The sequence below is a fragment of the Panicum hallii genome, chromosome 3 (assembly GCF_002211085.1).
Source record: "Panicum hallii strain FIL2 chromosome 3, PHallii_v3.1, whole genome shotgun sequence".
Classification (NCBI taxonomy): Eukaryota; Viridiplantae; Streptophyta; class Magnoliopsida; order Poales; family Poaceae; genus Panicum; species Panicum hallii.
In genome coordinates this window covers 9686418-9709938 of record NC_038044.1, presented here as the reverse complement: position 1 = coordinate 9709938, position 23521 = coordinate 9686418, and the positions used below count along the sequence as shown (strand labels likewise).

Genomic DNA, 23521 nt, shown 5'->3' with positions numbered 1-23521 from the left:
GCATGTAGGGCAATAATTGTTGTTATTGACACGCTATTTGTACACGTCTTGGATTGAGCATATTGCGTTTTGAAAAAAAAACTCGCGGTATTTCAAATGCGTTCACCTTCAGCACCCACTGAACAGCCAGGGAGACTGAAAAAAACAGGCGCTGAATCTTATCCACAGCACACATGTTCATAATTGCTAGGAGAGCAAATCACAAAGAATCATTCAACAGATAATGCTGCCGTAATTGGGCAGCAAGCATATTCCAATAAAGTGACAAATCAGCAACAACAGTACTCTCTTTCTTTTTCTCGAACAACAGTGCTCAGAAGGCTCCCAAACTGTACATGTCATTATAATTACCCTAATGCTGCCACAAGACCCTACGGCCTGGAGAGAAATCTATGAAATTCTTGTGATTTTACACTGTAAGCTTTCGCAAAATTTGCCTTTGCAGGCATGGTTCCACTAGATGGAGCTCTCCTCCTCTTCCTCATACGAAATAAGAAATCCTCAGTGTCAAGGACATAGGAAACCTGCAAACGTGATATCATACTCAGGCACTCAAAAAATATTTATGGTGATAAAATACTGCTAGCCCATGGTCAAAACAATAGCAGACAACGAAAAGAGTCAGTAGTGTCTACGAAATAGGCAAAAGAGTGACTCTAGACTATGCAGTACATAACTTTGTGTCCCACTAAAATTGTATGTACCTTTGAGGTTTTGCAAGATATCTTGCACTCAAGACCATTGACAAACATGATATTGTCCATGGTCTTCAATGAAGCTGGGGAATCATCATTTCCCCCTTGCTTCCGCTTATTCCTGGAATAAAGATGTAAAATCACGAATGCGAACAAGGAAAATGAAATTGAGGGGTTCATTATACTGCCAGGATAGTACCTCCTAAGGAAGACATCATCAGCCAATTTGGTATCTGGAATACTTGACAGATAATCATTATAAAGATATTGTGAAAAGGTTGGATCAAATGTGACAGCGGTCACTTCAGGTTTTTCATTCCCATACTCCATGAGCTGAACAGATAATCTTGTAGGATTTGAATGCTGCAGATTGCAACAGAAAGTGTCTGTGATCAAATAGCTGCAAGACCAAACATGCAATGTACGAAGTAATTGATGTCCCTCCTCCCTCCCCCCCTCATGTGTAGTAAGATGCAAGGATTCTTCAGAGACACATTGCATTGCATGGTGCACTAAGTAAAAGAGTGCAAGTAATATTTATGGAAGACATAAGAAATACAGTATACAGATACTGAAATGGAACTTACGCATTCAAATCGGTATATGCTCTCATCATGGAGAAGGACACGTGCATTTTCATGATATACCAGATCAAGGAATCTCCCAGGAGACCTGGACTTTTCATACAAATAAAGCTGGAGAAGCTTGTTGTCCATTTCATCAGATGCTACTACTTGAAGCTGCAGATGAGCAGAAAAAAAATGTATTTATTATTTGTGGTGGTAAAATAGATATGGTCTCTGAGACAACTTGCCTGCTTCACAACTTTGTATATCAGTTTATCTAAAGTAAAGAGAACATAGGATTGAGTCCCAATGATGGAGCGGCAGTCATCTTCAAATTTGGTGCTGTCAGAAGAACCATCAAGCAAGCTGTATAGGGCACTGATAAACCTGCACTAACAATACATTAGCCATATACAACAGACCATGTTTTCATGAAAGCAGAGTATTGAGAATATTACTTCGAATATTGATCTGAAGATTTTGTATCCTTTGAAGCCTTCCACTTCTTCTCTGATGTGGAAGAGTTTGTCTTAGCTGACAATATTCTCTCATATAAGATCTGCAATCAATACAAAATTAGCCAAGGAGACCACATAGGCACATACAGCAGACAATGCGAGATTATTGAAGAAACTAACCTGATGTAGCCTGAACAGAACATAAAACGAATCATTTCCATAAAATATATGTGTATCTTTATCATCATGGTTTTGTAATGTGGAGGCAACATACTTGTAAAGTGGTTTAACTGTGCTGTGCAAACGTTCTGAAAATGGCAGTGATATTCCTACATCCAGATCTTGTGCATCCGTAACCTCTGCCCCACCCTCACTTTGGGCATTCGTATCAGGGTCCATATCATCCTCTTCTTCCTCATGATCTTCTCGAGAAAATTCCTCGCCACCACCAGATTCGCTGCCAGAGGCATCTTCACCAGCCTCAGATGCATTTTCACTATCCTCTGTAGACCTCTGGGCACTCTCATCACCTTCATCATCTGCATCATCATGATTTTCGCCAGCAAACTTGACAACTTCCTTATGTCTACCCTGGAGAGGTCTGCAGGCTGAACCTTCCTTTAGTTTAGAAGTTCCATCTGAAGCTTCAACTTGGAAAACACCAAAGTTTTCCTCTTCAAAATCACCATTAGGAGATAATTCACCCTCTTCTCTTTCTGGCTTTAAATTGTTGTGTGAACCAGAATATTTATTAAATGGATTAGCACCCACTCCATACAAAGATTTGATCGTCCCAGCTTCTCTTTTCTGTTGAAATGACAATGCTTATATTAAAAAAAAGAATTTCCTCAATGCTTTTCAAGGAAACAAAAATGATGCGGAGCCCTGAAAATTCTAACACTTCCTATTTCTAGCTTTCATGCCTTCCTTTTTCTTTCACCATGTATGCTTGAACTGAGCATCGAAAAACAAAGATGGGAATAACACAGTTGTAGAACAGTCATGGAAAGAAAATAGACCCAGTTTAAGAATGACCATACCCCTGTAGATGGAATTGTTTCATTCCCACCCTTCATTTCAACCACAGCCTTAGCTCCAGCAGAGGTAGTATTACCTAAACCATTGAGAACTGGGTAATTAAATGACAATCAATTATAAGCTATGAAACAGTGTAAGGTAGCTAGCTACAAAGGGTGATGAATAGACAGCCAAACCTGCTACAAGGTCCATATTTGCTCTACACTGATTTTTTTCACTTGGAGAAAGATCAGTGTTCCCCACAGATCCTTTGGTGGAGTTGTTTTGTGCAGTAGCTACTTTGTCAGCTGCAGAACTGGTGTTTTGTACTCTTCCATGCAGTGCAGCGTTTGGTAGGTCATCACCTCTGCCGAAAGTTTGCTCACCTTCATGGGAACAATCTTGGGCGTCTGCTGTAGCTTCATTTACAAATATAGCACGAGGAGGTTGTACACATTCCTTTAGAATATTTTCATCACCATTGGCAGGCTTAACAGCAACTGTACCATTTGGTGTTGCATTATTTCTTTTCTCACCACATGCCAAACCAACTTTTCTGGCTCGACTCTTTGCTTTCACCATACCTGCATCTTCAGTGCCATGACCTCGATGTTGAATACCCAATATAGGCTCCAAAAATGTTGTCCAGATTCTCATAACTTTGTCAACTTGATCTGAAGAACTGCAGAGTTCTCCACAAGAGTATTTGATGATCTGGTAAAGATCTTCGTGAATGTCTGAATCTACATACTCAAATGACATATTGGGAACTATAGGCCGCCTGTTGCCAGCTGCAACTGCAAGTAGCACATCATCCCCCTTCCTTTTCTTCTCATTGATTTCTTTAATCTCAGCCAACAGAACTGTGCAAGGTCCATGAGGAAGTAGTTTAAAAGCAGGTAGCTACCAAAGGAAGGATAATACACAATGAAATAGATTATTTCAGCATTAATGCCTAGGAACAATATAACATGTGCATACCTTTTGCGCTCAGATTCTTTGTATCTTGTTGTTTGAAATAGAAACTGCGATGGTCAAGAGACTTGTGATAATTTTTTGCATATATTTCAGCCCAAATTTTATTAAAATCTGACTGGCACCTTGACCATTCCTCCTGCTTTTGTTTAAGCCTGGTTAAAATAACTGGTAATGCCACATCAGCGTTTTTGCGAAGAACATCCACGACATCAAGTCCATGGTCACCATATACCCGCTCAATGCACCTCATATTCAGACCTATCAAGAGAAGCAAAATTTCAATAATATGCATGTTATTCAACAAAAAGAGAGACAACCACCGCACATATAAGCATTTTGATGCATGATCAGTTGCACATAAGTGAATGCTTACAAGTCAAATGTTCATCAATGTGGATAGAGCTGTCTGGTTTAAGTGATTTGTCCATCTTTTCTACCAACTCTTCAACCCGCTTAATTGTGGAATTAACGGATTCCAACAGTATGTCCAGCTCAAACCTGAAATCAACCATTCCACAAGTTTTGACTATGATCTTGAGAGCTACTGCAACATGATAGAAAGACCATCGAGTACCAAGAAATGCCATAAACGGGATGTTACACACTTACACTGCTATGATGAGTAACAGACTGCAGTAGAACAAGAAACAAAGGGTCATTATGTACCGTGCCTAATCTTGTATGTCAGATTTAAGTTACAGTCTCTAATGCACGGATACGCCAGGGGGTATCGTATCCGTATCAGATACGGGTACGTGTAGCCAAGCCGTATTCCAAAAAACTGAGTACGTACTGGCCTAGACATGTTTGAGCCGAGATCAGACATAGCCCAAAGTCAGAAAATGCTTCACAGATCCAGTACTTTGCTTGCCTAGCGTGCAAGTGCATCAATCTGCCCTGCATCCTGACCATCAGTGACACGGGGCAATTGCTCCTTCCTCTCTCGCCTTCGTTGTCACCCTTGCTTCCTCTCTTGCTTCGACCCTCTGGAGCCGGCGGCTGGTGGATAGCCCGTTCCCCTGCGGAAAGCGACCGCCAGCAAGCCAGCGAGCCCCTTCTCCAACAAAAAGCATCCATTCCTTACATCATCTCAGTGGCCATGGTGATTCTGCACTTCTCTCCTTTGTCTAGAATCTAGATCTACCTTTCCATTCATCCAACATCCACAGCTTAGGCTTTTAGCTGTGGGTTGCCGTCCTTGGCACCTGGTTGGCAATTGCCATCTCATGTTGTTTTTGGAGGCCATTGTGGAATCATGTCATTATTCTGAAGGAGTTTTTCGGAGGAAGCATGCGGTTCAAATGCAAATACTGTGATCTGGAATTCCAGGGATCCTATTGAAGAGTTAAAGCACATCTTCTCCGCATATCTAAGGCTGGGATAAAAGTGTGCCCAAATGTTTCTGCACCTTCAGCAGCTTCGATATGAAACTGCAGAGGCTGAAGGAGAAGATCGAGTCCAAATTAGAATTACTAAGTGTAACTATAATGCCGTGATCAAGTTGTTTTTTTAATGTAGCAACAAAACAGTTGCTATGAATGAACATCAGTCATCATAGAATAAGTCCTGGTTAGTTAGGTTTTTCTTATAGAAATTAGATGTTTCAAATCTGGAAGTTGTCAACCGATACACTCAGTACTGCTATCTACGAACAATTATGCATAGTCAAACAACGCACAAAACTCCATACCTGTCATCTTCACATCTAAACAAGCTTTCTTCATACTGATTTTTGCGCATGTGCTTAAATGAATAGTCTTCACTTCCTGAGGTCACTGATACCCAGAGATCATTAAGCACTGCAGCTCCGATGTCAGTCAGGTTGCTCGCAGGAGGCATTGGATACTGGAAAGGAAATGTAAAAACATGAGAAGACATGAAAGACATTATCATAAACTACAAAGAGTTGGATCAGCTCACATTTTTAGGCAAAAGTCGGTAACTTGGAGTGCACCGCTGACAGTTTGACAGATCAAGCTCTGATATTGGTTTGCATAAGTTATATTTTTCTTTGCTTGGGAATGCAGTAGCTTTGTGACTAGCTCCTTCCTTAGAATTGAATGGCGATGCTTTTTCAGGTTTTCCCCTTTCCTTATATCTCTCTTTCTCAGGATCTCCCTGCCCATCATGCTCTTTGTCTCTATCTTTTTCCATAGTCTTAACTGTCCGTGATGTTTGCCCTTCATTCCAGAATACTAACATAAACATAAACATCCCTACAAAAGTACAACAAATGGAATTACAAGTTTCACAGCCAGTTTCACTTACTTTCCTTTAAGATTCCTTCCAGAAAGCCATCTGCAAAGTAAAAGGACCATTTAGAGATTGAACAACACAATATATTCAAATACTAAATCATGGAAGTGGATCCAATAAAGTTGCATTCTCAAAAGGTAACATGTGACCCACCTATGTTTTCACAGTGTTCCAAGAATTCATTGAATCCATTCACAAGATCGGGGTAGTGCTGAAGTATGTCCTTTACCTGAAAATCAGAAAACCTTTCCATGTTCAGAAAATTCAAAATTGATTTACCTACCCTAGCTGTCATATACTCAAATAGCAAGTACCATAGATCATTAGCTACAAACCAGAATCAGCTTTAAAAAATGATATCATCTTGTCTTACCAATCTTTTCAATTCACTTCTTGTAATTATTTCTTGGCTGTATATGTGAAGGCATTTCAAGAACTTTTGGTAAGCTTCGGGCTCTAGCTTCACCTTCACTTTTTCGCAAAAGTGAAACTCTTGTGTGTTTGAACCTGATTTAAAAACAGTAAGAGATGAATCATGATTCTAAAATGTCAAAACGGGGGGGGGGGGGGGGGGGGCAGGGCATAAATCAATTCAGAATGTATACATGGATGAATCAACATTGTACTATTCAATATGGCGGAGACTTACTTTTCAGTACATAATTATCATTGAATGGTAAAGGAGAGGTGCTAGGCCCCCCTAGTGTATCATCACCTGTACCCTCCACCTTTCTTTGTGGTTTACGGCCATATAGCTCTCTATTGTCATATTTATCATTCGTTTCATAATCTCTTCTATCCTGACTGTGGCAGGCATTACGATTTTTCTCCTCAGTACACCTCTGGACAACATGCTCAGGATCAGGGCGATCAACACTGGAGTCAGGATCAGCAGTTGGCGGAAAAGCTCTCTCCCTCTGCAAATAGAGAAAATAAGCGCGTACCATAGTAGGTTCAATAATTCTAGGTATATGCAGGAACAAGAGACAAAAGGAAAGAACAGAAGCGAAGAGTAGAGTATAGCCAAGGAAACCTAAATAGACAAAATTATTCCACGCACTTCCATGTTTTATTTGTGCACCAAGACCCACAAGTACAACGGAAAACTTTTCATTGACTTATGCTTATCCTAAAACACAAGTAGAAAAAAAAGTTTTATCCACATTATTACATCTCATTAATTTCATCAAACATGGCAAGAGAGTTAGTGAAACTGGTAGTAACGGAAATTTTTTTTCTTAATTTCATCAAACTAGGCAAGACAGTTAGTGAAACTGGTAGTAACGGAAAAAAAATTATCTCCCAAACAAAACACTTTAGTCATGGGAAAACTCCAAGCTAACTGGTACTCCATCCATCAATGTAAAGCGATTTCTGATTTGAAAGTCAAAATTGTAATGTTTGACCAACAATTTGCCAAATTATGTACTCATTTAGTGTACAAACGTTGCATCAACAGATTCGTATTCAAATGAATTGTATGATTACGTAAAATTAAAGGCTAGAATCTACTTATGAAGACTTGGTCCTAAAAAAATACAACCAACACTGATGGACGGAGGGAGTATATAGCAACCGAAGCACATGGAAATGAAGACAGATGGTTTTATTTGTAGATTCACCTTGATGGTCTGAACACTCCTAGCAGAATGCATTGTAGTGTTCTTCTCATCATGTCTGACTCTAGAGACGGTGGCTGCCTGTGGAGGCGTGGGGTTTTCAGGCAAGAAATGCTTGAACTCCTCAAGCAAATCAGGATGGCCATGGAACAGTGTCGCGACCTGCGGCGGAAGATAAGTGGTGAGGCAGAATTATGCAATGGCATGAACAAGGACATGTGGAGAGCAGGCACGGTACCTCCTCATAAACGTCTTGGATGGGCTTGTTATGCATGCGGTACATGTTGAGGATTCCGAGGAATGACTTGTAGACATGGTCCTCCTGCTGGAATCGGCTCTGTGGCGGAGAGTCAAGTTAATCAGATGGATGGTTTGCAGAGGCAAAGAGGGAGTGGGGTCGCAGATGAATGATACGGAACCTTAATCTTGTTGACAAAGCTGATGGCCATGGCAAAATCGACGGGCTTCTTGTCGAGGTCCTCGAGCTTGATCTCGTACCCCTTGGGGAGGAAAGCGTTGAAGCCGAGGATCAGGTCGGAGTGGCCATGGAACAGGGTCTTGACGCGGAGGATGACGCCGGCGGTGTCGATCTTGTTGCTCTTGAAATCGCGCATGACCTCGAGGAACTCGTCGTACTTGTGGCGCCTGTCCTGGAACTTCTCCTTGACGTCCTTGAGGTAGGTGAGGGCGTCGCTGGTGGTGAGGTTCCCCTGCGGCGGCGGCGCCGGCGCCGGCGGCGCCATGTGGATGGAGTGTGGATGGAGAGAGGGAAGGAATGGGATCACTCCAGTCCCCTCTCAAGGACTGGACCGGATTGGATTGGATTGCGAAGGCAAGGGACCCCGCCGTCGTCCAATCCAATCCACCGGCGCGGCGGCACCTGACGGGCGACGCCCAGATGGATCCGATGCCGGACTCCCAACTGGTACGATCGTGCCCTCCCCGTCTCTCTCCTGCTCTCCTCCAGCCCTCCCTCTCCTCTCCTCTCCTCTCCTCTCTCAAATCACCAAAGGAGAGAGCCGATTTATTCACGCCGAATGGCCGACGCCGCAAAAGGGAGGCGAGAGGTAACCGAAACGCTCCCCTCTTCTTCTCCGACTACGCTCATTAGTCCAGCGGCACTCCCGCCACGATTGATCTGGGCCGTCCGATCGAAGAGCTGGCCCACAGATTCATCCAAGAGGGGAACTCGTTCTTTTTCTCCTCAACAAAATTATGTTTTCATTTATTTTATCACGCCTATAAAAACAGGTGACTAAAATTCGCGAAACCCTAGGCCCACGGTGTTCGAAGGCCACGTTTATGCGCAAGAGAGTGTCACAGTATTGGAAAAAAAAGTAAAGGCTTCTTTTCTTAGAACAAAAACTTAGACTTCCTTCCTTAACAATAAATAGGTGCCTTTATTTACCATTGGCTATAAAACTCTATTTTTTATTGCCTGATTTAACCGTTTTATCATCCAAATCTACATTTTAAACCAAACCAATAATAAAATTATCCTTTTTGTCCGTGTGCTTCCGTCATCTGGATCTCTCGTACGGAATAACTAACTGCATCATACATGTAAGATCCATACATTAGCGGAATTTATGGATATATCCTATAGGCCATGATGTAATAAGCTCGAACACTAAATAATAAATTCTACAAATCCGTTGCTACTACAGTTTCTTCTTAAAAAAACTACAACTTCCATAATGACTCGCATTCCTCACATATTGGGATGCTTGTGTTGTTTGTTATGCATCCGAGTCATTTCTATACCACTTGTCATCTAAGACAGTCCTTCGCAAACTATGCTACGTACATGAGAGAGAGCTAGCTTTATACCACTGAGCCACGTGGAAACATATAATAAGTCAACAATAATATCCTTTGATGACAATTGACATGACGCATGGTATAAACTGATATAGATTTCTAAGATAAATGTAATCTTTTTAGATATGTAGGCTAAGCCTAACTATCCATAAAATTGAAAAAAATATTATCTTATGAAAAACTCATCGCTAGCAAGCTTATATTAACTCTAACAATTATAAATCTACCGCCTATCTTGTAGAAGTTATAATTGGAATAGTGTCATATGCATGATGACGCATCGGTGTGTGCATGCTTGCGTTCCTTTCCAAGAAAAACAGATACTAGAAAAAAAAAATAGCAACTAGCTCGGTCACAGATAGTTTATACTACACGCTAATAGATTTATACTACACACTAACACGACCCGTATTATTTACTTAATTGGTAGTATTATATAATATTTTTAGAAAACTACTAAGACTTACCCTAAATCCTAGTATTACAATATACGATTTCAGAAGTATACATTACAATTCATCTATTTGAAATCACGCTATTACAGTTCGTTTCAAACTCGAACGATGCCATTTTCTACGCGTTGAAAGGTTCTAAGCCCACTTGCAGCTCACTGTATTTTCGTATCGTCCCACCGTGGGGTCCACGCGTCGGGTTGAGATCCTCTGCAGTCGACTGCAGTCCCCTTCCTCGCTGTGCAGAGAAGTTGTGCTCGGAGCTACTGAGCGGTGCCATGGCCTCCTCCACCTTGAACTCACGCACACGAAGGAACTTTCACCTCACCGCGGGCCAGCACACCGAGAGCAGCAGCATATCGCTCCTTGCACAGGAACAATCAATTTTTTGAATCTGCGCACGAAGTCGCACGCTTGAATGGAGCTCCCACACCAAATCTTTAGCTCACTCAAACACGGCCGAGGGGAGCAGCAGAGCAGAGCTCCGCGCGGCTGTTGCCTCCGCGAGGGCGTTCACCACACGGTCTTGTCAGCGGCTATGCCATGGAGGAGCGGGAGCGAGTCGCCGGCGGCGGCGACGCAGCAGCAGGAGAGCGCGCCGCTCTTGACGTCCTCGAGGGCGACGAACCGGGAGGCCTTGGACGGGAAGGAGAGGTGGCGGAGGACGTGCTCGAAGAGGCCCTTGTCGCAGGGGAGCGCGATGGGACCCGCGCAGGCACCGGACGGGAAGCCGTGGTCCTCCGCCTGCCGGAGCAGCTCCCGGAGCACCGGGTGGTTCAGGTGCGCCCGCCACACCGCAAACCGCCGCGACGCGCCGCCCACGCACACCGCCACGTGACCCGCCGGAACCAGCGCCCGCCGCCACCGGCGCGGGACCACCACCACCGCAGCGTCTGCCGGAGCCACACGATGTAGTGGATCTTTCTGGTTGCTGCTGCCAGTGGTCATGTGCGCCGCCTCGCTCTCCCTCGCCGAGACATCCATGGGAGTAAGATGGATCGGGGAAGAAAGGCTGGAGGAAGGGGATGACATGTGGGTTCGGCGCGTCAGCGAGTGGGGAGAAACAGAGGTAGCAAGGGTACCTGCGGGTGGGCCCAAGACCCTAAAAACGTAGAAAATGGTATGGCTCGCTTTGGAGCGAATTGTAATGACACAATTACAAATAGATAAATTGTAAAATAGTATATCTCTGAATTCGTATATTTGTAATGCCATGGTTCGCCGTTCCGTCTCCCGTTCGCCGCCGCTCGCTCCCGCCTTCGCTGCCTCCTCTCTCGCTCCTGTCGTCACGGCGCCCCATGGCTTCATGCCCCAGTCTGCAATGGCCGTTTTCGAGGTCTCCCCGTGGTGCGGGATAGCGAGCGTCCTCAGCCGCCGCCGACGGAGGTTCCCACCGATTCACCGGAACCCTAGCGCGCGGCGATGGGAGGCACCAAATTCATTTCTCGCGCCTCGCCTGGATGTTCTCCGATCACCGTCATCGTACCGCTGCTGCAGTCTTCTCCTCGGCGAGTCAAGCAGCAGCCCGGTCGTCCCGGTCTAATTAGTTGCCTTCGCCGTGAGCATGAACACGAGCCACACTCCCTCCTACGGCATATTCCTTTGTGTTTTGAGAATACATGGAGGGGATTGGCGTATTCGTGATTCTACACCTTTTATCTGTCAACAATATATACTGCAAGTTTTCCTTTTCTTTTTACCCAGATCAATTGGGGATGAAAGAAATGTTGCCTGCTGAAATGTTGGATAAGCGAGCGGAAATTGTTGTTTGTACATTTTCTCTTATTCTATAGATCAATTTGCTGCATTTTACCCCTCTAGTGGTCTGGGATGCATTCTTGGCGCCATTGGCATTTTGGGTTCTTTGATGTGACTTCCAATGGTCCTAATGCAGATCGCAGAGAACTTCATCTGACAGTAGTCCTTTGAATCCAAGGCCTAGAAACAAGACCATTGGAGTGATTCATTTTGATGGTATGTGCATTCCCCTTTCTTTGCTCCAACATGTCTTCACATCACGCATAGTACTACAATGCTTTGGAGCAACAACACTACTGACTATCTTTATGGTCGTCTGATGTTCTTTCATGTACAAGTTATATGCTACATGAGACAAATCTCGTGGCATGAAATAAATCTTGCCACAGTTGTGCTTATGAACCAAATTTCTAAACTTGGGCTGGAAACTTGTGGCTACAACCGAGTGGCTGGGGCGCTGGGCATCAATGTGTGTCTATGAAACATGCCTAGTTTGTTCTCTTCTTAGGAATCTGCTACATAAGGGTGATTATTTGGTAAGTTTGCCGGTTTTGGGGGACTTTTAGACCAAGATCTATATTTCAACTTTAGGGTTTTCATTGGTTAAATGCCTGGGCCTTGCAACCGGCATAGAAAATTTGAGCCAACTAGAATAAGTACTAACCATGTTCTTTTTCACTTGATATTTTGTATTTTGGACAGTCTCTAACTCATGTATTTCACCATTAATTTTACTGAGGAAGATGATCTTTTTTTTTGAAAACATAGTCATGTGGAACTATTAGTCATGGCAAATACTTTTCATGCCCCCAAGTCCCAACGGGTCAGAACCATCCTTGCTGGCCTGTCCTTGATACCATTATGGGTTGGCATTAGAATGTGGGTTTACATTGTGTGGATTAACTTACATCTATGGGTGATAAGAGTCTCAAATCGCAATATAAAATATTCCTACTGGTAGAACTTAATGCAACCACCTCCTTCCTCACACCCACCTAACTTATATCTCATCCTCCAAAATGTCAGTTGGCTGCAAGTTATACACATAGGAAATGTCAGAGCAAATCTACCATCAGATTCTAGGTGGATTTGCTGTAGCCAATGGTGCTCCCTCCCTCCCTCCCTCCAAATATGTTATGATAATCAAATAAGAGCATTCTAATATTCAGAGACATGAATGAACGAAGACATGAAACACTGCACACCTGATGTTGATCCCATGTTTGAGCAGGAAAGCTATTATCACATGAAAACCAACTAATTTCTTGATTTAAGACTCTTTTGTTCCATTAACTGAATTCGCCAGCCAAGAAAATGAATTTCCGTCAACTTTCCATTGCATGGGTTACCCTGGCAAAACTGAAGAAAATTTCAAAAACAATGAGGCACTGACCATCATCCATGTCCAGCACAAGCAAAGTTTGTAGTTCAATAATCTAGCATTCTAGTCCATTCAAAGCAAAATCTAAGGTTATTGCTTGTGGGCCAATCGTTTTTTTTGCTTTCATTTCAGGGCAATGCAAACAGAGAGGATAGATCACCTCATATGTTCAGGCTATACTTATCATAATCAGGGATGTACATTTTCAATTTTTCTAATCCATAACTTGTTCCACAACCACCTCATGATGCCCTGCCCCTCCCTGAACTGCACCCCCACGGCTTGCTGCCGCGTGATCAGCCCCTAGCAAAACCATACCGTCGGTGTAGATGTCACTTTTCTGGTCCATCTTCACCGTGTATCAATACTCTGCACAATTTGCATTAGTCTATTTGTTTTCAGTTCTGATGATTAAATTTTCTGTTGCTCTGATCGATCGATAGGTGCATCAGTCAAAGGTGGACAAGAACAAGGAGATACACCTATTTTAACAGGAAAGCCCTTGCAGGAGAAAACCTCAGATGCACAACCTTGCATTGTCAATATAGGAGGAACATATTTGTCTTAGAGGATGGGCATTAATTTCTCCTTGTGGGGTAATCCCACTTCAGGCATACAAGCCCTTCACTCCCACAAACTGTTTGGAGTCCGTTAGAAACAGGAAGCAATGCCAAAGAAATGGTCCCACAATACGTTTCCTGTGTGTGCACCATCCCAAGTTTCCATGGTCATTCTGGGGCTCATCATTAGCTCCTTAACTCATCGAAGCTCATGCATTGTTTTGCAAGCTAGATTGCACTACCATATTTTGCATTCGTCAAGCTGCTCGATTGGCGAAATCTGTTGGTCATTGCCATCAGATGATCAGAATGGCAAATAAGCTTGTGGCCTATTTGCGTAATAGGAAATATGCAAACTAGTTAAATTAAATTTTACTTTCCAGCCTCCATTATCTTCAGCAATATGGCATGTCGGAGATAATGCTCTCTGTTACATGGAACAATATCAGTGTGCTAATATGTTGTTTAAAACTTTACATTTGTACCCATTGCATCTCTTTTGATTGTGCTTTCTTTATTTTTTTCCCTCTTGCAATTATTTTTATTTTTCTATAAGAATACTGTCGGAGGAATTCTCCAGCCGGGTGGCGGAAAGCACCCGTCTAATCCTAGTTAAGGATGGGTTTGGAGGAGACTTATGAGCGCTCGATCGGTGGACAGATGAACACAGGAGGGACACGAAGATTTTAGAGTGGTTCGGGCCGCCGGAGCGTAACACCCTACGTCCACTATGGTATTGTATTGATTGTGAGAGCCTTTGGGTAGAACTTAGGCTGGACTTGTGCTTGTGTATCTGAGCCTTGTGTTCTAACGAGTGCACTCTCCCTTTTTATAGTCCAAGGGGAGTGCTTACACTGAGCGGGGCCCCGACAGGCGGGCCCGGCCAACAGGAGCTGTTCTATGAGAGGTATGGAGGTCATCTCCTCGAGCTCCTCTCCGTAGTCTTCTCGATCGAGAAGTTGATGTGCGTATCTTTAGCCAGGATATGGCCGTGTACAGCCTTGCCTTGTACAGTGTCCGGCGTCAGCGTTGCATAACAGTGAAGCCGTGCTGTCACTGTTAGGATGGGACCTCCCGTCAGGCGGTGAAGCAGCGCTGACCCGTTGCGTGGGCACTGTTACAGCGCACGCCTTGGCTTTGCCTATTACAGACCATCATCACGCGCGCAACGCCGTGACGGGACTGTACACAGTCCGCACACTGTGTACGGTGATACGACGTGCCGCCTTGGAAACAGGCGGCCTTACCGCGGTGTCAGCCTACCTGCCCCGTGTGTCAGTGGCAGGCTGCTCTTTTTGACTTGTGCGCGTCCGGCCCAGCTACCGCATTAAATGCTGGTAGGTGGAGAGGTGACCCGCAAGGGGCCTGCAGCCGCAAGCACGTGGCAGGGCCAGCCCCGCTCCCTCTATAAGACGGCACGTGGCGGCACCGGTCCCCTTCCCCGGGGGGAAGGGGGTCCGGGCCCTCCGAGGCCGGTTGTAGCAGTCTGGCCCGTGATGGTCCGGCCATCACACGTAGCGGCCCCGGACCCCCTAGGGAGTCCGGGTCCGCAGGGGCAACCCGAGAGCCCTCCTGCCCTCCTGGGTGCGCAGAGGCCCCGGACCTCTTAGAGCCCCGGGAGGGTCCAGAGACCGTGGTCCCAGCTGTCAGGCCCGGGTAATGTGTCTCGTCACCCAGAAGGCGGGGGGGAGATTATGGATTATGAGACGCCAAGGGTCTGGACACCCTAGCAGGAGGTACCCCTGACTGTATGTACCGACAGAGGCCCCCGGGCCCACCTTGGGTGAGGGATGAACCCGCAGGTGGGGCCAAGTCCCAGCTTCGCGCTGGGTGGACAGCTCGTTCCTGCCGGGTAAGGGCATGGATGTCCTTTCGCCCATAGCGGGATCCCCGAGGGGCCCGTTCTCCGCGCACGCCGTGCGCGTCAGACGGTTCAGATTCTTGTCTTATTCGAGCCCGTCCTGCAGCCTGGACGGTTCGGATTCCACCTTTTCCCCTTTCCTCCAGTGGTCACGCCTTTGACTGGCGGGCCCGGGCCTACCAGTCATAGGGTGTGAGAGGAGGGGGCCCGGTGTAGACAACCGTTCGGCTTCTCCTCGGTCGCCGCGGGCGCGAGAAGGCAGCGGCCTTTTGGATAAAAGGTATGCGCCGAGGGGAACGGCTACCTTTTCGCTTTTACCAACAACAGACGCCGTAGCGCCCCTTCGTCTCCGCATCCCTTCTTGTGATCGGTTTCCTTGCGCTCGGCTCCCTTCTCTTCCCTGCTCCTTTGCAATTCACACCCAACAATCACCATGGCTTCGCTTCCTTTCCCGCGCTGCTTCCAGAGCCAGGATCAGTTGGACACGGTGCGGCGCCTTCTGGGGTGGACCGCGCCGGCGTACGCCGGGAAGGTCAGGGCTGGCAAGATTCCCCTTCGCGACCTTGCCGCAGGGGGAGTTCGTCCTTTTCAATTCGTACATTATGTGCGGGTTGGTTCCTCCGATCTCCTCCTTCTTCCTCCTGCTCCTGGAGGAGTTCGGCCTCCAACTTCATCATCTCACCCCCCACTCCGTCCTCCTCGCGGCGGTCTTCGCCCACTTTATGGAGATGTTCGTGGGGGTGCGCCCCTACACCACCATCTTCAAACATTTCTACTCCCTGGTTGGGACTGGGAAGAAACGCGGCGAGATCGGCGCTTATTACTTCCAGCTCCGGCACGGGATGGCGGGCTCCTACATCGCCGCCTTCTCCAGCTCCAAGTGGGAGGACTGGCGTGAAGGCTGGGTCATCGCGGCAGTCGAGCCCCACGACCGCCTGGAGCTGCCAACAGAGGGTCCCCAGAGCGACCGGAGCACATGGAAGGCCAGGCCATCGATACCAGCGGAGCTCGACCCGGTGCTGTACCGGATCAAGAAGCTGGCGAGGAGCGGCCTGACTTCCATGATGGTGCTGGACGACTTTCTGAAGCGGCGGATCGCCCCCCTGCAGCAGCGGTCCCGGATGGCCTACGTGTACACGGGGCTAAACGACTGCTGCAGGATCGCGCGCGGGCCCGGCGGCGACTTCACCAGGGCGGAGCTGGAGGCGGCGATCCGGGCGATGACCGGCGAGGTGTTCGTTCCCGAGTCCCTGGTCCTCCCGAGCGGGGTGAAGGCCCTGTGCGAGGACCAGACATTGCGGTCTTCTGTCCTGGCGTCGATGCCGACCCTGGACGAGGGTGGCCTGGCGGTCCGGCAGCTGGGAGGAGACCCCAACCGCGGGCTCCAGATCCCTGGCGCCTCTCCGGACCGCCAGCAAGGCCCCAGCGAAGGTCCCGGGGAGCCGGGACCCAGAGGTCCGGCTCCCAGCGGAAAAGGAAAGGAGAAGGTGCCGGCGCCAGCACCGGGAGAAGGACAATGTGGGTGCTGGCCCGGCCCAGAGGAGCAACGAGGCTCAGGGGGCAGCACCCGCACAGAGCAGCCAAGCCGAAGGGAGCAAATCCCGGAGGCTCCAGCGAGGCGACGGCTCCTTGGTCGGGGAGCCGGCGCCCAAGCGCCAGAAGACGGCGGGAGTGGAGGAGCAGAGCGGAGCTCCTCCACCTCCGCCACAACACCGGCGGACGGAGAGGAGTCTGGAGGGAGCGCGACGGCCTCCTCCGAAACAACAGACTCCTCCCCCGCCACCACCAGAACGGCGTCCGGCGACACCACCACCCCCGCCCGAGGCCAGGTCACAGTCCCCACCGCCGCCACCAGAAGCTCCGATGGCCGAGGACACCCATCAAAAGTCCGGGGGGTCTTCAGCAGGGAGGAAAGTCCCCCCAGCCGCCCGGGGCAGATGGGAGTGGTGCGACTACGCGTAAGCATCCTCCTCATAGCTTTTCATTATCTCTCTTGGCTTCTGGTCCTTAACCATACTGATGATACGGCAGGCCGCAATCTTTATATGCACCAACTGGGGGATCCGGCCCCCAGCCAGCGTCGGGGCCCTCGGCGCCGACCCCAGCAGGTCCCCTGCCAGAGACAGCTCCAGAAACCCCCGGACCCATGGGCCCGGAGCCGGAGGCCACCACACCGCCGCGGCCCGAAGCTGCCCCCCAGGAGGAGGGCACCAGGCCCGCTGCGACGACCGAGGCATCGGCAACAGAGCCGGGCATCGAGGTCAGGCCCTCTCCAGCCGAGCTAGCAGCAGAGGGGACCGCTGCCACGGCGGAGGCTGCAGCGCCAGAGGCAGCGGAGGTGGTGGAGGTCGCAGCACCAGAGGCAGTGGAGGTGGCTGCACCGGAGGCGACAGAGGCGGCGGCACCGGAGGCAGCAGAGACAGCGGCACCGGAGGTCGCCGAAGTTGCCAGCAGCGCCGCCCCATTGGCAGAGGAGGAGGAACCGGAGGTGGTGCTGGGGAGGAGCCTCCTCCCAAGCACAGCGGAGGTCCCCCTCCCCTGGCTCATAGCCAAGTGCCACCAAGCTCAGCAGGAGCTGGAGGCTGGCATGCGCCGAGAGTGGGAGAAGCTGGAGGCCAAGCGCCTCCGACTCTCCGACTGGGAGGTCCGCCTGGGCGACCGCATCAACTCCGTCTCCGCCCGCTACGCCGAGGAGCGCGCCAAGGTAGCGCAGGGGCACGGGCTTCTGCAGGAGGAGCTGGAGCAAGCTCGCGTCCGGGAGGCGGCGGCGCTCCAACGGGAGATAGAGGCCAGGCGGCGGGAAACGGAAGCCCTTGAGGGGCTGATCGCCGTGGAGGAGATGAAGCAGGCGGTGGCAGACAGGGATCGGGTCGCCCGGGAGCTGGCGGCCCAGGCCAGGAAGGCGTCAGCTGCGATCGAGGCGGAGAAGTCCGCCCTCGCAGATTTGGCGGCGGCGGCAGCAAAGAAAGAAGAATGGCTGGCCGCCCGTGAAGCAGAGGAGGTGGCCCGGCTCCAGGAGCTCCAGAAACGGGAAGAGGCCGTGGAGGACGAGCTGGCAGCCGGGACCCAAAGACTCCAGGAGCGCGAGGCGGTCCTTCGAGAGAGGGAGGCCAAGGTGGAGGAGCTCCTGGCGGAGCGGGGCGCCAGCACCGATCGGATTACGAGATGGGTTGGCACGGTGAACCCACTGCTCGAATCGCTCGGGGCCAACCCCATCTGGGTGACAGGGGCACCTTCACCCCTCAGCGCCGCGCTCCAGGTCCTGGACACCACTGCTGAGCGGCTTCGGGACGTGGAGGCCAACATTCAGGACCTCCTGGAGACGGAAGGGCGTGAAGTTGCTCGGGAGGTGGCGGAGTACATTGTCACCAGCTTCCGGAGCCACGACCCCGCCATCCAGCTGACCCCTGTTCTGGTCGGACCCCTCCTGGCGACGGTGGCTGCCGCGCGGGAAAGAGTCCTGGAAGCGGCGGGCATGGTCGCAGCTCGCCTCCGGCGCCGCCCCGAACCTGCAGAAGGTGGGAGTGCCTCCGGACCACCAGAGCAATAGTGCTAGTGTCTTTTTGTTATTTCTTTTGTAACATAACTTTTGTTATTGTAAGATAACTTTATAATGTTGTGCATATTATCAGTAATACGTTTAAGTATTTAATGTGTCTACTTTTTGCAAAAAACTTAGCTGTTTTCCTGATTGTCGATGCGATCTGCAAAGTATTCTTGAGCATACCGAGGTCTCATGGCCCCCTGGGAGGTAGTCGCGATAGGTCGGGACTAGCTGCCATAGAGCCGAGGCCCTGCACATGACTTAGGATCGGCACTTAGTAGACGTCCCCATGGGTTCTCAGTCTGGCCAGCGAAGGCCTCCTAAGTTGCATAGCAAGCCAGAGCGCTAGGACCTATATTCGGGGATTAAAAGGGGTCACGGCCCCCGGGTCCCTGGTTCAAGGTACGACGGCACCCACCCTAGGGGGGCAGAGTGTGTAGGCTTAGGGTACGGAACCAAGCTAAGCGGCTACACGACCCTGGACCCCAGCAAAGGGCGAGCACGTCCCCCTGAAGCCAGTTCCCAGGGGTCCGGTTCCTTCTCTCCTGCGAAATAGAGGTCCGAGGCAGAGACATAGCATAGCAACTCGAGGGAGGCTTTAGGCACAACACAGACGTGAAGAACACGTGGGGGGTTAGCGTAAAAAGGAAGCGAAAAAATATAGAATCGCATAGACTTCAAGGACGCATCTGAGAACAAATTTTCCCTTAATGAATTGGTACAGAAGAGTTGTGCGATGTACGCCAGGGGCCGGGTTTACGAGGGCGGACCTCTACCACCCTGGTCCGCACGGTGATGCTACCAATTACAAAGGAAAAATTTCCTCTCAACCAGGTCCTAGGGATAGAACTTACGGAGGTGCTCAATGTTCCACGGATTGGGCAGTTGCATACCATCTTCCGCAGCCAGGCGAACAGATCCGGGTCGGCACACCTTTGTCACCTTGAAGGGCCCCTCCCAGCTGGGGGAGAGCTTGTGCATGCCCTCCCGGTTCAGGATTCGCCTTGGGACTAGGTCCCCGACCCGGAGCTCCCTACTTCGCACGAACCGTTGGTGGTATCGCCGGAGCGCTTGGTTGTACCGTGCATTTCGGACTGCTGCTCGCCATCTCCGCTCGTCGACGAGGTCCACGTCTTGGCGACGCTGCTGTTCCTGCAAATCCTCATCAAAAGCCTGAACCCGTAGAGAGCCTATGGTGATCTCCGGGGGAAGGCACGCTTCGGCCCCGTACACCAGGAAGAAAGGGGTTTCCCCTGTTGCGCGGCTGGGTGTGGTCCGTTTCCCCCATAACACACTCGGAAGCTCTTCAATCCACCTTGCGCCATGCTTCTCAAGATCACAGTAGGTCCGGATCTTGAGTCCTCTGAGGATCTCAGCGTTGGCCCGCTCAACTTGGCCATTGCTCCTGGGGTGCGCCACTGAGGCGAAACAGAGCTGAATGCCCATATCTTCACAGTACTCCTGGAAGTATTGGCTCGTGAACTGAGTCCCATTGTCAGCAATGACCCGGTTTGGGACCCCGAACCGGCACACAATTGACTTGAGGAAAGCAGTTGCCGACGCCTTGGTGATGTTGACCACAGGGGTTGCCTCCGGCCATTTGGTGAACTTGTCAATGGCGACATAGAGGTACCGGTACCCGCCGACGGCCCTAGGGAAAGGTCTCAAGATATCCAACCCTCATACCGCAAAGGGCCAAGAGGGAGGGATCATCTGCAGCGCCTGAGCTGGAGTGTGTATCTGCTTTGCGTGGAACTGGCACGCTTTACAGGTCCTTACCAACTCAGCTGCATCCTGGAGTGCTGTCGGCCAGTAAAAGCCATGCCGGAAAGCTTTACCAACCAGCGTGCGGGATGAAGAATGACTCCCACACTCGCCTCCATGGATCTCCGCAAGCAAGTCGCGGCCCTCTTCCTGGGTGATGCACCGCATGAGGACGTTGTTGGCGCCACGGCGGTAGAGATCCCCTTCTACCACTGTGTATCGCTTAGCCATCCGGACAATGCGCTCAGCAGATGCTTGATCTTCAGGAAGGTAATTATCTTTCAGGTAGTCCCGGACCTTAGAGATCCATGCATCGGGACCTTCCTGAGAAACTGGGCATGGCTCCCTGAGGTCTTCGGGTCCCTCAAGCGAGCACACGACCCTTGGCGGGCACCACGGATGGAGCGCCGTCGGGACCGCTAGCATCGAGGTGCTAGTGCGACCCCCATCGCCCAGGTCGGCAGGCTGGGCGGAAGGCTTCAGCAGACGTCTCTGGAAGACGCCCTCAGGCACGGGTGCCTGGGTCGATGCGCTCGCAGAGAGTGCATCAGCTGCTGTGTTGCCTTCGCGTGGAACATGCTGCAGTTCCAGCACATCGAAGTCCTTCTCCAGCCTCTTCACATGAATGAGGTAGGCTGCGAGCTGGGGGTTGTTGCAGCAACGCTCCCCCCGGACTTGCCTGATGATGAGCTGCGAGTCCCCCTTGACTAGGAGCTCCCGGACCCCTAGGGACAGAACCGCCGTGAGCCCAAAGATTAAGGCCTCATATTCCGCCATGTTGGTGGTGGCCTCAAAATCGAGGTGCACCATGTACTTTAACTGCTCGCCACGTGGGTCGATGAGGACCACGCCAGCCCCAGCGCTCTTGCCGCGGGTGGACCCGTCAAAGAAGAGGGTCCAGTGAGGTCCGGTAAAGACCGGAGCCTTAACCTCCGGACGTGGGGGGTCCGTCCCTTGGTCCGGACCCCCGGAGGCGCTTGGTGCAGGCGTCCATTCCGCGATGAAGTCAGCAAGGATCTGGCTCTTGATGGCGTGACGCGGTTGGAAGTCGAGCTGGAACCCAGCGAGCTCTGCTGCCCACTTGGCGATGTTGCCTGTGGCGTTGGAGTTGTGGAGGATGGCTCTCAATGGGTAGGCGGTCACCACCACAATCTTGTGGGCCTGAAAGTAGTGGCGGAGCTTTCTGGACGCAACAAGTATAGCATAAAGGAGCTTATGCGTCTCAGGATACCTGGCCTTTGCCTCATGAAGGACCTCACTGACATAGTAGACCGGCTTCTGGACGGTCCTGGCTCTGTCAGGTGGACTAGATCCTTCGGCTCCAGCTGGGTACCCGTCGGCCCCCAGGCTGCTTAGCGCTTCTCCGGGTCGGGAGCCGGCCGGATCCTCCGAAGTAGGGCCGGTTGCTGGAGTGGTGGAGGCCGGAGCTCCCTCTCCTGTAGGGGGGTCCGCGGGGGCCCCCTGCAAGAGAGGCTCGGACCTCTCGGCGACCAGCACCATGCTGATCACTTCGGTTGTTGCTGCAAGATAAAGAAACAGTGTCTCACCTGGGTTCGGCGCGACCAGGACCGGCAAGGAGGTAAGATACTGCTTCATCTCTTGGAAGGCACGTTCTGCCTCTTCGGTCCATGCGAATGGGCCGGACCCCCTCATCAACTTGAAGAAGGGAAGTGCCCTCTCCGCCAGCCTCGAAATGAACCGGCTGAGGGCGGCGAGGGACCCCGTCAACCTCTGGACGTCCTTGAGGCGCGCAGGGGGCCTCATTGCCTCGATTGCCCGGACCTTATCCGGGTTGGCTTCGATTCCCCGGTGGGAGACCAGGAAACCAAGGAGCTTCCCCGCCGATACGCCGAAGACGCACTTCTCGGGGTTAAGCTTGGTGGAGGTCGCTCGTAACTTGTCAAAAACTCGAGCTAAATTTTCCAATAGGGAATACGACTCTCTAGTCTTGACAACGATGTCATCGACATACACCTCTAACATATCTCTAACCAAATCACCTAGAGTGATATTCATTGCACGAGCAAAGGTGGGTAGAGCATTGAGCAATCCATAAGACATCACTATATAATAATAAAGACCATCCACTGTTACAAAAGCCGTATGCTTCCTATCATCCCTAGCTATTTTGATTTGATGAAAACCAGAATAGGCATCTATGAAGGACAGCAAATCACACCCGGAGGTGGAGTCTACAATCTGATCTATACGCGGGAGTGGATAAGGGTCTTTTGGACATGCCTTATTAAGATTGGTGTAGTCGATGCACATCCGAAGCTTCCCGTTGGCCTTTGGGACCACAACTGGGTTGGCCAACCATACAGGATGGTAGACCTCCTCGATGAAGCCAGCCTGCAGCAGCTTGCGGACCTCTTCACGAATGAAGTTTTGCCGCTCAATGGACTGCTTGCGTGGCTTCTGCCGGACCGGCCTGGCGTCGGGGCGGATCTTCAGATGATGCTTAATCACCTCCCTGGGGATCCCGGGCATTTGTGACGGTTCCTAGGCGAACACATCAACATTTGCCCGGAGGAAGGCGATGAGCGCGCTTTCCTATTTCTCTCCAAAGTTACCACCGATGCGGGTGGTCTGGGAGGTCTCTGCTCCGACCTAGACGGTCTTCACGGGAACATCGTCTGTGTCGGACGGACAGACCCTCGGTACCTTGGCCAGAGCCTTGGCACGTGAGGTCGAGGGGTCGGACCCCTGGGCGCCAGCTGCAGGGGCAAGTCCTGTTGCCAGCGCATGGAGCTTTTCTACCGCCACAACAGCAGCGGCATGATCACTCTGG

The 23521-nt window shown here is 50.2% G+C and overlaps 2 protein-coding genes and 1 pseudogene across 2 annotated transcripts; 1 reads left to right on the top strand and 2 right to left on the bottom strand.

Annotated features, from left to right (window-relative positions):
- Positions 1-161: 161 nt before the first annotated feature.
- On the bottom strand, positions 162-8673 carry LOC112884952 (paired amphipathic helix protein Sin3-like 3). Its single transcript, XM_025950600.1, has 20 exons — positions 8009-8673; positions 7828-7926; positions 7593-7751; positions 6620-6887; positions 6344-6477; positions 6124-6199; positions 5983-6012; positions 5635-5894; positions 5405-5559; positions 4088-4212; positions 3718-3972; positions 2934-3599; positions 2760-2833; positions 1900-2526; positions 1720-1820; positions 1510-1648; positions 1283-1435; positions 895-1058; positions 705-816; positions 162-524 (listed from the first exon to the last, which is right to left on the bottom strand). The coding sequence occupies exons 1-20, from the start codon at positions 8330-8332 to the stop codon at positions 372-374; spliced, it is 4074 nt and encodes a 1357-aa protein (XP_025806385.1). The 5' UTR covers positions 8333-8673; the 3' UTR covers positions 162-371.
- Positions 8674-9981: 1308 nt separating this feature from the next.
- On the bottom strand, positions 9982-17570 carry LOC112885151 (annotated as a pseudogene).
- Positions 17569-18972, top strand: LOC112885150 (auxilin-related protein 2-like). The gene is made up of 3 exons (XM_025950816.1): positions 17569-17949; positions 18031-18423; positions 18502-18972. The coding sequence occupies exons 1-3, from the start codon at positions 17569-17571 to the stop codon at positions 18970-18972; spliced, it is 1245 nt and encodes a 414-aa protein (XP_025806601.1).
- The last annotated feature ends 4549 nt before the right edge of the window (positions 18973-23521 follow it).

What these genes read in the sequence shown, in the direction of transcription:
- LOC112884952 (XM_025950600.1), bottom strand. Translation starts at nt 8,332, where the DNA reads ATGGCGCCGCCGGCGCCGGCGCCGCCGCCGCAGGGGAACCTCACCACC. An exon ending in GGAAGGAATCTTAAAGGAAA is followed by an intron (nt 5,895 to 5,982) that starts GTAAGTGAAACT and finishes TCTGGAATGAAG; the next exon opens with GGCAAACATCACGGACAGTT. An exon ending in TCTTCAGATCAATATTCGAA is followed by an intron (nt 1,649 to 1,719) that starts GTAATATTCTCA and finishes TTGTTAGTGCAG; the next exon opens with GTTTATCAGTGCCCTATACA.
- LOC112885150 (XM_025950816.1), top strand. Translation starts at nt 17,569, where the DNA reads ATGGGCCCGGAGCCGGAGGCCACCACACCGCCGCGGCCCGAAGCTGCC. An exon ending in TCCTCCCAAGCACAGCGGAG is followed by an intron (nt 17,950 to 18,030) that starts GTCCCCCTCCCC and finishes GAGTGGGAGAAG; the next exon opens with CTGGAGGCCAAGCGCCTCCG. An exon ending in CCGCCCGTGAAGCAGAGGAG is followed by an intron (nt 18,424 to 18,501) that starts GTGGCCCGGCTC and finishes CAAAGACTCCAG; the next exon opens with GAGCGCGAGGCGGTCCTTCG.